Source organism: Columba livia, chromosome Z (assembly GCF_036013475.1).
Source record: "Columba livia isolate bColLiv1 breed racing homer chromosome Z, bColLiv1.pat.W.v2, whole genome shotgun sequence".
In the NCBI taxonomy this organism is placed as follows: Eukaryota; Metazoa; Chordata; class Aves; order Columbiformes; family Columbidae; genus Columba; species Columba livia.
Window position 1 is genome coordinate 679,706 of NC_088642.1, and position 13,688 is coordinate 693,393.

A 13,688-nucleotide genomic window follows, 5' to 3' on the forward strand; every position below is an offset into this window, starting at 1 on the left:
GTGTTCGGCCCAGGGGCGTCTGGTGAGAAGAAACACTCCTGCTCACACCACTCAGACCTGGCCACACTCGCTTCGCCCACGCGGGAAGATCCATCTCAGGGGAACAAGCGCAGCAGCTTCTCCCCACAGCCAGTGCCACCGGTGTCCCCAGGACAGCGGTCACGGGAGGGTGGCAGCGAGCAGTGACACCGCCAGTGCCGCGGGGACACACGCCTGCAAGATGTGCAAATTCCACCACCATCCTTGTGATAAAACCAGCAGTTTTCTTTCTCTGTATTCTCAATTTGGAGTAGCTCTACAGGAGCAAATACGTGCCTCACGCAAGCCCGTTCCTTCAGTAAATACACACCTAACCTTCCCCCCATTTTAAGCTACTCCAGTCCTTGCAAAGAGGTTTCCAATCTACAAAAATCAATCAAAATCATATATTCTAAATGTAACAACCAACAATGATCTTCCCGTAGATGTCATTCCGCCTTCATTTTAAAAACAAAACTCAACATTCAAAAGCTATGCTGCTGCAGCACAAAGTTTCACCTTTTAATTTTTCATACGGGATTAATTTTTAATTTGCAGACATCAGAGCCAGAGGGAAGTTCCCCAGGAGCCCTCCTGTTCAAAGAGCATTGCAGGCAGCTATTGCCATCGAGAGGCAGCGCATCAGCTGAAGGCTCTGATGCACCTTTTCTTACTCATATTTTTTTGTTCAGACAAAAGCGCTATCGCTGGCGCAGGTTCGGGGTTTGCTAGAAGGGGCGCAGAGCCGGGCAGAGCCGGGCAGAGCCAGGCAGAGCCGGGCAGAGCCACAGGACCCCGTTCCCCGGAGCCCCACGGACCGCGCAAAGGGGCAGAGCTGCTGCTGCAGCCGCGCGGGTGCCGCTCAGCGGATGGATTCCGCTCAGCGGATGGATTCCGCTCTGGGTTCTTCTGCACCCTGGTTGCTCGTGAAGTTCCCACAGCATCCAGAGGACAACGTACCTTTTGGTCCTCTCTGGTTTCTGCTGCTCGTGCATCCGCTGTGCCACCAACATCCCGCTTGTCCTTCGTCCTCCGGCCGCGGGGAGTCACGTCCCCCCGTCCCCCAAGGTTATGCTGCTGGGCTTTATGTGACACTTTTGGTACTGGCATCAGCTCTAAACAAACCAGTGCAGCGTCCCAGCCGCACACGCTGATCTACGTTGTGTTCCTCGAGCAAAACTGCCCTCCGTGTGGCTTTACACCTCCTGGCCAAAGTCTGGTTTGATGTCCAGCGCCAGCCAGTGTGGTGTGAAGCCAAGGAGACAAGCTGCTCCAGCACACTGGAGCTCCATCACACCCTGAACTCCCCCATTGCACCCCGAGCTTCTCCATCACATCCTGAGCTCCCCCGTTGCACCCTGAGCACCCCCATTGCACCCTGAACTCCACTGCATCCCAAACTCCCCCACTGCACCCTGAGCTTCTCCATCATACCCTGAGCTCCATTGCACCCCAAGCACCCGCACTGCTCCCTGAGCTTCTCCATCACACCCCGAGCTCCCCCACTGCACCCCGAGCTTCTCCATCACACCCTGAGCTGCCCCATTGCACCCTGAACTCCACTGCATCCCAAACTCCCCCATTGCACCCTGAGCTTCTCCATCATACCCTGAGCTCCATTGCACCCCAAGCACCCGCATTGCACCCTGAGCTTCTCCATCACACCCCGAGCTTCTCCATCACACCCTGAGCTCCACTGCATCCCAAACTCCCCCACTGCACCCCGAACTTCTCCATCACACCCAAGCTCCACTGCACCCCAAGCACCTCCATTGCACCCCAAACTTCTCCATCGCAGCCCTCGCTCCCCCCTCGCCCCACTGCCCTAAATGTCAGGGCGCAGGTGTCCGCAGCAGGCGCGCGGTGTGCACTGGGGCCGCAGCGCTGGGTCGTTCCACGCACAACGCGAGTGCACAGCCAGATATTCAATTACCAAAAAATGATGCTGCAGAAATGAAAAAAATATTGATCTTTTCGCATCAAAATGTAATCATGCCAAATCAAAAACAATTAATGTCCTTGAATGCAGATACATGGCAGGAAATAGGAACATACTTTTTATAGGTAAATTGCTTAACGTATAATCCAGGCTTTAGTATATTTTCATTTCTATTAAATGAAGAGCCGGTGGTGAACACCGAGCTCGCTGCATTCGACCATCTCTCTGCACAAATCAAAGCAGTTTATATTTTGTGAAGTAAACAGCAAACCAGCACATCTAATTTTCGAAATTCTTCTGGCTTTTCTTCCTGACCTTTGGTATTTGTCCGTGTCGATGCTCTCGCTGAGCCATCGCACAAAAACACCTTGAAGTGTCAAGCTTTAAAAATGAGTCTTCTTTCCTCTTTCTCCCGTGCAGCCTGGATTATCTCGGCCTTGTCAAAATACATTCTCTAGTTAGAGGTTGGAAATATTTCCCTGCTGGCTCCCCGGTATTGATTGCGCGGGCTGCGCTGCCGGAGAGGGAGGGCAGGACGGTGCCGGCGCTGCCCCCGTGCCCTGCCCGCCCGCGCCCCCGACACGAGCCCGCGCCCCCGGGCTCCTCCTGCTCTCACTCACACCCATGGCCAAACGGAAAGGAAGAAGCTTCTTAAATGGTGGAAACCGTTCAGCTCGTGGGCCAGTAAATCAGCGGGAAATCACTGACGCGCTGTCGGGCTGAGGCCACCGCACCAACGCTCTTCAACACGGCTCCGTTTTATTGCACGAGCATATTTACACCGGGAGGTTTAATTCACAGAGAGGATGGGGAGCAGATTTGTCAAGAAGCTGCTGGAGAAGCTGACACATGAACCATTCAGATATGTGGGGACTTCAGTCATCACAACGTTGTCACACGGGTGCCTCATCATGTCACCTTTTGCTTGTAAACTGCCAATGAAGCCACATACGTCTCCACATCTACAAGGACAAGCCCAAATGCAGCACCAGCGGATCAATAGAACACTGAAGATGACACTGGGTGACAACACGGTGCTGGGCCGGGCTCAGCAGAGCCGCCCCGGCTGGGCTGGGCTCAACTGGGTGCAAGCAGTGTGGCAGGACAGGGACACGGGGGGGACATGGCGGGACAGGGACACGGGGGGGACATGGCGGGACAGGGACACGGGGGGGACATGGCAGGACAGGGACACGGGGGGGACATGGCAGGACAGGGACACGGGGGGGACATGGCGGGACAGGGACACCAGCGTCCCCCACCCGGTCTGCAGGGAACGGACCTGGTTCCACTCCGTGCCCCAAGCAGCACGTGTGGGATCCCAGCTGCATTTCGTTTGGAAAATGAACACACACACACACAAATATATATATATAAGATGTACCGTACACATATAAGATGTACCGTGAGCTGGCGGGAGGATCCCGGGCCGCGGCAGCCGCGGTACAGGCACCTCAGCCCTGCTCCAGCCCCGCACTGACCTCCACAGCATCTCGGTCCGCGGATTAAAGGTCTCTCTTAACCTTCTTTTTAATTTGTTTTTAATCTGCAGGGTTACATATACATCTGTATAAACACAATGGACATGCACGTTGCGTTAGTTCACTTAGAAAAGACCCTGATACTCTACTACAGAGCTCTCCACCAGACACTACATTCCCGCCGGAGAAGAGATTAAACTTGACGGCAGTTTGTGTTAAACATTCCTAATGGTCTTAATTTCTTGCTTTTTATATATATAGATTTATTATTTTTAAACAGCAAGCAGATATGTATCTTCCAGACTGTCAATCTCACCTCCATGTACAGTGTACTACACAGACACCTAAAAAAATCCATGTTCTTTATATTTAGAAGCCATTTTTAAAATTCATTTATTCCTTTTTGGGGAAGGGAAGATTCTACAAGTACCATTTTCACTCTATTATGCAAAGACAGCCGCCCTCGGTGAGCTTTTCAGACAAAAACAGCAAAGAAAAAGCTATACAAACATATACATCAATATGTTTAAATAAAATAGTATTTTATAGATTTTTTTCTTTCCTGTGAGCATAAAGCAGCACACTTGCACACTATTAAATATTTCACAGAATTAGATATGTAAGAAGAGGGAAACACAGTCACAGCTACCGTTGCACAGGAAGGACACGTACCAATACATCCACTCCAATAACTTACCCCTCGCCGCTCTTCCAGCCAGAACGGCTCCCACCGCTGCCGTCTGTGCCGCCTGCCCCGGTCCCCGCCAGGCCAGCGCGGCGGTGCCACCGCGGGTGCGGCGTCTCGCCGCCCCGCACGGCCCGGCACAAACGGCGGCGGCTTTAGGAAGAAAACGCTTTTTATCTTCTTTTTCTTTTTTTAAATAAATACCTGCATTGGTAAAGAAAAACACCCTTATATATAAATACTCCTTTTTTCAAGTTTGCTATTCCACCTTAAAGAGATTTTGTGTTATGTACACGTGGACTGTTTCTTGCAGACAACAGCAAACAGTGACTGGGCACAGCAGCGCTTCCTGTCCTCAGAAACCGAGGCTTTGGGTGAGAACCCCCCGGCACGGAGCCCCCCGCGCACCCCGGGGCTCCACGGCCCCACCTCCTTCAGCGCTCACTGCAGACAGTACATGTAAACACCAGCTTTTTGGTAAACACTGAGATTCTGCGAGTCCAAGGAAATGTGTGGTTAGGAGGGCAGCGGCAGAACCCACATCCAGCGAGGGGCTGGATTCGGCCGCTGGCACAGCCAGGGTGATCCCGAGGATGCTGCCACGGTGACACCAGTCCTGCTGCTCCGTGCCACGCAGGAGCTGTCCCCAGCGCCATCCCCATCCTCCCGCCGCAAGGGAACCACCGGTGTCAGCGCAGGCATGGTGAGGAGCGCCACAGCAGCAAGGGTTCCCCTAGACCATGAAGTGGTGCTCCTTGTTGTTGTGCGCCATGAGGATGACGAGGGGTTCCCCTAGACCATGAAGCGGTGCTCCTTGCCGTCGTGCGCCATGAGGATGATGAGGGGGTTCCCCTAGACCATGAAGCGGTGCTCCTTGCCGTCGTGCGCCATGAGGATGATGAGGGGGTTCCCCTAGACCATGAAGCGGTGCTCCTTGCCGTCGTGCGCCATGAGGATGACGTTGCGGTTGGAGGTCCAGATGAGCCGCGCCAGGCGCAGTGCGTTGTGGGAGCCCGGCGAGGCCGGCTGCACCGGCGGCACCTGGTAGGTCTTGATGCAGCGGAGCTGGGGCGCGGAGTTGAGCATGCCGATGCTCCCCAGGAGAGACGTGTTCATCTGCGGGGACAGCACCGTCAGCCCCCGCCCGGAGCCCTCCCGGACCCCAGCGTCCCCTCGCCGCCCCAAACCGTGACGATCAACGTTTGCTCGAGCTGGGCCAGCCGTGCTGTTTAATGCCCTGTTGGTGGGTAACGGCCACGATGCACGACCGGGCACACGGGAAGCCCTGACCAACTTACTGCGCTGCTTGGGGGAGTTTTTAAAGGCATGCTGAGCATAAGCGTACGCGTTCAGAATTTCAGGAAAAACTGTGAAATATTAATGAGGTTGTATTTACGCTAGACTGGCATTCATCAGAATCACAAAAACACTAGATGCGCAGAACAAAGAGCAGTCGTGGTTGGTACGAACAGGAAAGCCCAACAGCGGGAGCTTTTCCTTGCGCGGTGGCTGATCCCGATGAGAAGGGATCTCCTGAGCCCGGCTCGCTGCGAAGCAGCCCCGGCACCGCTGCTGCACCCACGCAGCTCCGCGATTCAAAGGCGATGCTCTGATGTGACCCAGCAGGAGACACAAACCCTGCCCTTCCCGCGGCGCTCCCCACAGCCCGGCGGAGCGCGCGGCTGCTGCTGCCACGTCCTGAATTCTCATCAGGACAAAGTACAAGCCATTACTTTTTCGCGGCTCTTCTCGGCAGCAGCGCGGTGTCAGAGGGTGTAAATCACGGCATCTCTAGCAGGGAGCATGCGAGCACCACTGACATTTTCACAATTTAAATCATCTTGAGTAATAACCCTTTTAAGATGACTAATGCTACTGATTTTCCTGCATTAATAATAGTGCCAAATAGAACACAGAAGGGAAAAATCACTAGTGCACGAGGTCACATTTTAAAGCTAAATGTGTAAGAATATTTAACTCTTTATGTAAAAGCCGCTTTAGCGTGCACAATTACACACCTGGAGGAGCGCGGCAGATCACGATTTACAAGTCATGCCCGACTTTTTTCCTGCCAATTCTGGAAGATCTGGTCTGATTGCTTCCCAGATTCTCCCTGAGCACTTAAATGGAACAAGCACAGCTGATGGATGAAGATTCCTGCTGTTCTCATTTACCGTCTCAGAAAGCGCACAGTACACTGATGGGTAACCATTTACTAATTTTTTACGGCACCTGTAGAATTACTGAATGACACAGAAACTGGGGAAGCATGTTAAAGAGTGTTATCTGGTACCTATGGGTATAACTGAGTTGTGTTCTATAGTCTGACTACTGTAAGACTCAAAGATTTTGATAGCGCACATTGCTTGATCACATCGGTTGCTTCCAAATAACAAATTAAGTCTAAAGCCATTTGAAGGAAGAAAAAAATCCTGCTTAGAGGACACAGACAGCAGCCTACAGCTGACAAAAAGCATTTGTACCGATGTGAGGTCGCCAAGAGAAAGACCGCTCACATTTTAAAGAAAACAAACCACTAGATACCTCACAAAACGGTGGCCTGACTGGTTCAGACTCAAGGTCTGTACCTCGGGTTCCCTGCTGCCGGCGTTTCCTCGTGCACAGCCGATCCCCAACCCTTACCGGGGCCGGTCGGGGCCGCGGCCTTACCTGCCAGAAGCAGAGGTGGCTGTCGGAGTTGGAGTAGGTGGCGAGGTAGCGGCCGTCGGGGGCGAACGCCACGGCCGTGATGGGGCCCTTGTGCCCGTGGATGGTCTGGGGAGGGAACAGAGAGCGGTCACCACGCGGCCCCGCCACGGTGCCCAGCACTGTAACCACAAACAGACGAGCACCGGGACTTCTAGAAACACTTTGCGGAAGGCTGAGGGAGAGCAGTGTCGTCAGAAAGAATTAAACCCTATGTGGAGATGCCCCACAAGCTGTGTCTCCGGCCCTGCCACACACGGGACTCGTGCCCAGCACAGAGAACAGCCCTCCTCCAGACACCCCAAACGGGAAAACACCGTGGAAACGTCTGCTCAGGTGGGGCTGAGGCACGTGCTGCTCAATGCCATGACAATTCATCCTAAGAGTTCTAATAGCTGCTTAGTCAGTAAAACGGAATTAAATCGTCACAGGAACACAATCCCTGCCAAACTCAGCTTCTACACCAGAGCAGTTTGTCGGCAACACCCGCTCAGCAAAAGCCGGCTGTGACAGCAGGAGCAGCCCTGCTGCACCCACCGCCGGCACGCCCGAACGCGGAGACCGACTCGGAACTGCAGCCTGAGCTGGCCGGAGAGAGCAAGAACCCCTTAATATACTCATGTCTTCTTTATAGTGTAAAAGGCATGTGAGCTCCAACCTGCCCCCGTAATGTAATCACCACAACATGGGAAGAAAGTTTGAAAGGGCAATTAATTAGGTGAGCCCATGCTTGGACCCATCAAACTCTTTAGCACTTAACAAGCAAGTAATACTTGTCAATAAAATATGTTTTGGTAATACAAAGGTAGAAAAATCAATAGTACTAGCACACTTGTTGCTCTTTTTACTACTGAAAATGTGTTCTAATAAGTACAATCCTTAAGGGAATTAATCTGCTTTGTTATTTAAAGGAAGTGCTTCTCTAATTGATGCTAATCCTTTCAAGCCAAGATTTATTTTTCAGCGCACTACGTAAACAGGCGCTTCACAACGCTCATCTCCTGTTTCCAAGGCCAGCGGGTAAGCCTAACAAAACCAAATTATCGCTGCTCATTCCAAATACTCCGCTTGCACCCAGACGTTTGGTGCTGGGACTCCTGGACGCTGCGTTAACGAACCGCAGCACTAATGAGCCAGCGGAGAACACGCGGCCAAACCTGCTTTCCGTAGGATGGCTTTCGACTTGCTGCCCCCAGTTTTCCTTCTCCGAAGCGGCTCCATGAGCACGCAATGGGAAGGACGCAGAGATCTCAGAGCCTCGGTGGCGGGGCGGAGCGCGGGAGCGGCTGCAGCTGCGGCAGCGCCGGCGCAGCCGCCGCGTTCTCACGGGGGGACGCTCCCGGCAGAGCCCGCGCTGCCACCGCGCCGTCCCCACGCAGGGCAGGGCAGGGCAGGCCGGCCGGTGACAGCCGCGTTCTGAGCCCGGCGTTCCCTGAACTCCACACCGAACTCTTAAAGGTGACCCAAAAAACAAACGCTGCATCACTGCGGCAATTCCATTTTCAGAAACATACTGAAACGCATACTTGAAATTGATAAATAACCTATGCACTCCTATCAAGACATACTAATACTTTACTGCCTGTATTATTTGACGTTTATCTCCCCGATAACCCCGCTCGCTGCCACCGCTTAGGGCTTCACTGCAGGTTACAAAGGTTAGAACAAGACTACAAGAACGTGGGCAAAGAACCTGCAACGAGTGAGAGAGACCTGAGTCAATCCCGACCCAGGGCAACACTACCAGCACACAGCCTGCTGCAAATTAACGGGCTAAAACGTCAGGACAAGGAACAACATCTTCACCCACACTATGCCTTATTTCCCCTTGACAAGTTTCAACTTCTTCAAGCAGCGTTTGGCTTAATTCAAATGCCATGTATACATTTCAAAAGAGAGAAGGATTTTAGGATGCCAGCTCACCTGAAATAAATGACCAAGAGCATCCCAAGCAGAAGACGTGAGATGTCCAGGGTGCACCAGCACACCGAGCTACGCACCTGTTCCAGAAACTTCCCCATGGCTGCAGAATTACCAGTGGTGCTTTTGGGTGCGGATGCGTTATTTCTGGCTCAGACAGTGCAGGGCTTCTGCGGGGCTTTATCAACTAAGGCCACATTTGCAGATGGAGCGGCCACAGCTCTGCCGCACGCACAACTGCTTTCCAATTCACCGTGAAACATCAATTATCTTTATCAAATAACAGTATCTCATCTCAGTCCATTATCAAGATGGAGTCTTATTTTAGCTGGACTGCAGCCCTATCTGTATATCAAGGCTGGCCGCAGTGCCAGAGTGAGTGAAAGGCTGCGAAATAATCAATAATCATCATCAAATTGTGGTCGACAGGTTGCGAGGATGGAAGTTTTTGATGCAACCTCCACCCTTCTGCGCGGCTGACAGAGCCCACCCTCCGCGGCAGCAGGAACGCGGCACCGGCGGGGACGGCGCTCGGGCCACCGCAAGCCCCTCCGGAACGCGGACACAGCCAGGACCCAGGGGAGAAGCTCGCTCGGTGTCCAGCTGCACCAGGGAAAGGGCAGCACACCAACGGGAACACCATGGGTCGCCAGCAATATGGGTCTATTTAAGCACAGCCAGCTTTCTGCTGTCCAGAATAAAAGCGGGATGAGATCACCCACATAAAGGAAAAAAAAGCATAAAAACATACATTAGGCTAATCGCGGAGCAGTCTTTCTATTCAAGCTGTTAGCTTTATTCAGCGCTTTTCTTATGATAATTTATTTCTGAAATAGAAATAAAGGCACAGAAGAGGTTGCAAGCGTTTTGTGCCGGGTTCTCATTCCTGAGCATAGCGGGGGCCTGAACATCGCCTCTCCAGCCGCACGCCTCCCTTCCAGCAGCCAGCACATCCTCCAGAGACGGAAACCCGAGCACACCTGCCACAGTCACACGGACACGCAAGTTACTGTCTAAACGCCAAACCTGGCCCCTTTCCTGCACCAAATTCGGTTATGCCGTGTTGCCCGTGTCGAGATCTCCGTCTCGACCTCTGAGATGCACACGGAGACACTGGAGGATTAAAACGATAATTAGTGTCTATTTCCTGGCAAAACTAGAACTGATGTGCAAGATTAAAGACTGATTTCTACCGACTACCAGGTATTTTCAGAATCCGGCTTAAAACTGCTGCATTTCCTCTTCAGACAAAAGAATAAATTGCAACAAAGCCATTTGCTTTTCCAAACCAAAAATTCCTCCCCAAAGAAAGGTACATTTCATATGAACTTGATGCTAGTGAAACGTTTACATAAATATAACACCAACACTGTCAGTGTAAACCCAAACTGCTCCGGAGCCTTCCTCCCCACAATCTCCTCCAACACATGGATAATTAATAGGCAATTATAACGTGAAGAATTTGAAACCACCTGGTAACCTATCAGCTAAAAACAAAGCAGCCCAGAAAATATTGAATACATGACTTGATAGAAGAGGGGAAAAAGAGAGAAAACCTAATCTCTCCCTAAAAATGAGGTTAAAAAAACCCCCACAATGTTTTTTGAATTCTCAAAATACGATTAAAAAAGGCTGCAATTTTAAGTCCAATTTAAAGTTTTAACAATTAACTAAAATCCCAAAGCCCTCACATAAGATATTTCCTTGAAAATGAGATTTAATGTAGAACGGTCTAGCAATTGTAAATATTCATACTGCAGTTAATAACCTCTCTTTTAAAACCACTAGGAAGAAGCGCATGTTAACTGGCACATCCGCACAAAGCGACAACGCAAGCCAAGAGCACGACACCAACGCAGGTACCACCTTACCGGCTGTAGTAGTAACTGACACCTTGTCAAATAAGTGATACTAATACTGTAAATTTTACTGGAAAAAGCCTGTCATCTATAAATGTTGATTTATGGTTTGTTAAGAACGGTGAACCTTGGCATCCATCATTCTATTAATCGTTCGGTGTCATTTTCCAGTCCGTACATACAACCGCCTTTCTGGAAATGTGCCGGAAGGGAAAAACCCCACACAGAAAATGGTGTTGTTCCTTACCAACGCAGTTCAAACGCCTCCCTGTTTTTTGTTCAAGCGATCACTAGCACCCTGTGTCACCTGCCGTGTGAAAATCAAGTAACCACGCTCAGAGCACGACTGCGAGAGACGCAAACCCAACATTTGAGCGTCACCGCAGCAGCGTAACGACGCTGCAACGCACCGCGGTAAGGTCCCGCGTTGCACTGTCATCAATTATTCAACGCCACCATCCCCAAACAAAAGCAGCCTCTTCCTTTAGCATTTCTGCTGTTTTCCTCAGACGCCTCCAGCGTGGTGAGACTCCAACCGCCAGAACTACGGTGGTGTGGGGACAGATCCGTGTCCCGACTCACGCTGGATCCAAACGTACCAGGGCAACTAACGTATTTTTATAACCATTGTGAAAGGCTCTAACTTCTGAACGTGTACATGTTCATGTAAAATGGTCAGCTTTTTCCCCATTTCAAAACTTTCTTCTACACAATCCTGCATTATTTCATGTCTTCTGAGCAGCCTGAAATCTGCCGCTGTGAGAAATACAAGAACTTACAAGATCGGATTTGGAACAAGAAACCTGTATCCAATAGATGGCGTTGCCCCCTAATAGTCGTGTACCCGGCATGCTCCTAATTTTTAGATCTTATGAATAATAGTAAGATGTGCAAAGGAGCCTGCCCTAATTATTGCAGGAGCCCCAATGTGTATATCCATATTCAGCAGTTTTTATAGTTCATTAATAAATCACGATCCAAGTGACTAAAGCTCAAACAAGACAGAGCAGCCCATACTTCCTACTTGCCTGCATTATATAGCTATTTATAAAAGAAATCTAGCCATTTTAGCTTCCAGAGGACATCTGTCTAAGCAAAATCCACCAGAACATACCATTCAGTGATGTCAGGTACCAGATTTGGGAAGGAAAGCCCAGAATTTGGGCACGGCCGTGCTCACCCCAGCGGGTGGTTCTGCCGGCCAAGTTCTGCGGATCCGCAGCACGAAACGCCCCCTGCTCTACAACGCACAGATTCGTTGAGCACTAACGGTAGCGTCCTTTAGACACAACAAAAATGTACAGCTACACGCACAAAACAATAAGGCAGATCCAAAACACAGATATTGTATCCGAGCTTCACATAAAGACCATTGACATTCACGGAGCTGATCACGTAGTACAAGGAGTAAAGAATGTTACCAGAGAACTTTTCTGAAGAGATAAGGCAAATACTTTGTCATGTAAACGTTTTTAACTCCAGGTGCTCGTTTCAACATTACCTGTAAGTCTATGTTCTCCTAGGGCACTGGTGACTCGTAAGAAAACTTGTATCTTATTTAACGTCAGAAAAGCGTAAGTGCCTCAAACATAAGCATCGTGGCATCTTGCAGGGAGGAGTTTTAGGAAAAAGCCCAAGCCGTCTGTGGATTTTCTGTTGGGTAAGTGCACTGCTATAACCACTGACTTCTACAAACCATGTTTCAGAGCAGGGGTTCACCCAACTGCAGGTGTTCGTCACCAGCCCGCCCCGGCACGCACCCAGCCCCGGGAATAGGACAGAGGGCTCTGTACCGAGCCGTGGATCCCCGCGGCGCTGCCCCGGCGTCCCGGCTGCTTTACCTGGCACTTGCCGGTGCGGATGTCGTAGACCGCCACGGAGCCGTGCCGCGCTCCCACTGCGATCCGGTGGCTGCGCTCGTAGTAGCTCACCATGTAGAACCTGCGTGGGACACGAGAGCGAGTGACAGGTGAGACCTGGGTGTTCACATCCATCTGCAACGCCATCGCACAACTAGTGCTGGAACGGAGTTTGATTGAAAAATCCATCCGCGGCATCCAGCAAAGCCAACTGATGTTTGATACATTCTGCAGAATCACATCACATTTATTTATTTCTATTACACAGTGCTGAACTTTTCCAATGAGTCTGGGAATGACGCAATGACCACCAGGTCCCCGCGTGTCCCCGTGCCTGTCCTGTGTACGGGGAACACAACAATGCTGGATGGCAAATGCTAAACCAGGCAATCCTGACACCCTGAATGACTGCAAAGCACTTTTCCTTGAAAATCAAATGAGAAAGAAAGAGAGGAAGCACAGGGAAAAATATGCAACCTCATACATGCTTGTTTGGCATGGGGGGGCGCAAAATGAAAATTTACCCAGCACTCCCTTATCTGATAACATCCTGCAGGTGAAAAGGAACCGGGAAGTATGTGATAGTCCTTAACATTCAGGCACCAGTTTGAACTCCAACAGTAGCAAAATCCAAGGGATTTCTACACCTTGAAACACAGGAGAGTCAAAGTAAAGGAGAGCAGCAGGTCCTGCAGTAGGTCAGCAAACAGCACCCCCTCGCTCCTCACTGCCTTCAAACGCCCCTTTGGACACGGCGCTGGCTCCGGATTGCTCTTGGAAAGAAGGATCCAGCAGACCACACATCAACAGAGGGTTCAGGGAAAAAAGCTCAAAGGAAACAGCTGGGTTTGAGTTCCATTTTCTAAAAAAATTCATTACTCCTTAAACTGACATCCAGTTGTCAGCTCTTTAGCCTCATTCTTTATGTTAAACGTTCATTACAAAAAGCCTGTTGATTAACATCATGGCTTAATTAAATCTTAATTTCAAATTCCAGTATCTTGCAATAGCCAGAGGGGTTCTGGATTACACTTCTGACACGCTTCAGGATTACTTCACATCTCGTTATTTTGCCTTTCCACGCGGTGAGGCGCTGGGCGCCCCGAGCGTCACCACAAGCGCTGACGGACCCTGATCCCTCCGGCTTCACCCTCCAAACCCCAGAAACAGCCAACCTGAGCCCGGCAGAGAGAGCGCTGGGGTAGTAAAAGAATTACCATC

The 13,688-nt window shown here is 50.8% G+C and overlaps 1 protein-coding gene across 4 annotated transcripts in view; it reads right to left on the reverse strand.

Annotated features, from left to right (window-relative positions):
- Window positions 1-3,481: 3,481 nt before the first annotated feature.
- Window positions 3,482-13,688, reverse strand: part of LOC135577377 (WD repeat-containing protein 7-like) — a 61,625-nt gene continuing 51,418 nt past the window's right edge. For all 4 annotated transcript variants that reach the window (XM_065046737.1, XM_065046734.1, XM_065046736.1 and 1 more), the window contains 3 exons: window positions 12,450-12,549; window positions 6,794-6,898; window positions 3,482-5,239 (listed from right to left, as the gene is read on the reverse strand). In XM_065046737.1, coding sequence (XP_064902809.1) covers window positions 5,036-5,239; window positions 6,794-6,898; window positions 12,450-12,549 — 409 coding nt within the window. In that variant the 3' untranslated portion in view covers window positions 3,482-5,035. The remainder of the gene's footprint in view (window positions 5,240-6,793; window positions 6,899-12,449; window positions 12,550-13,688) is intronic.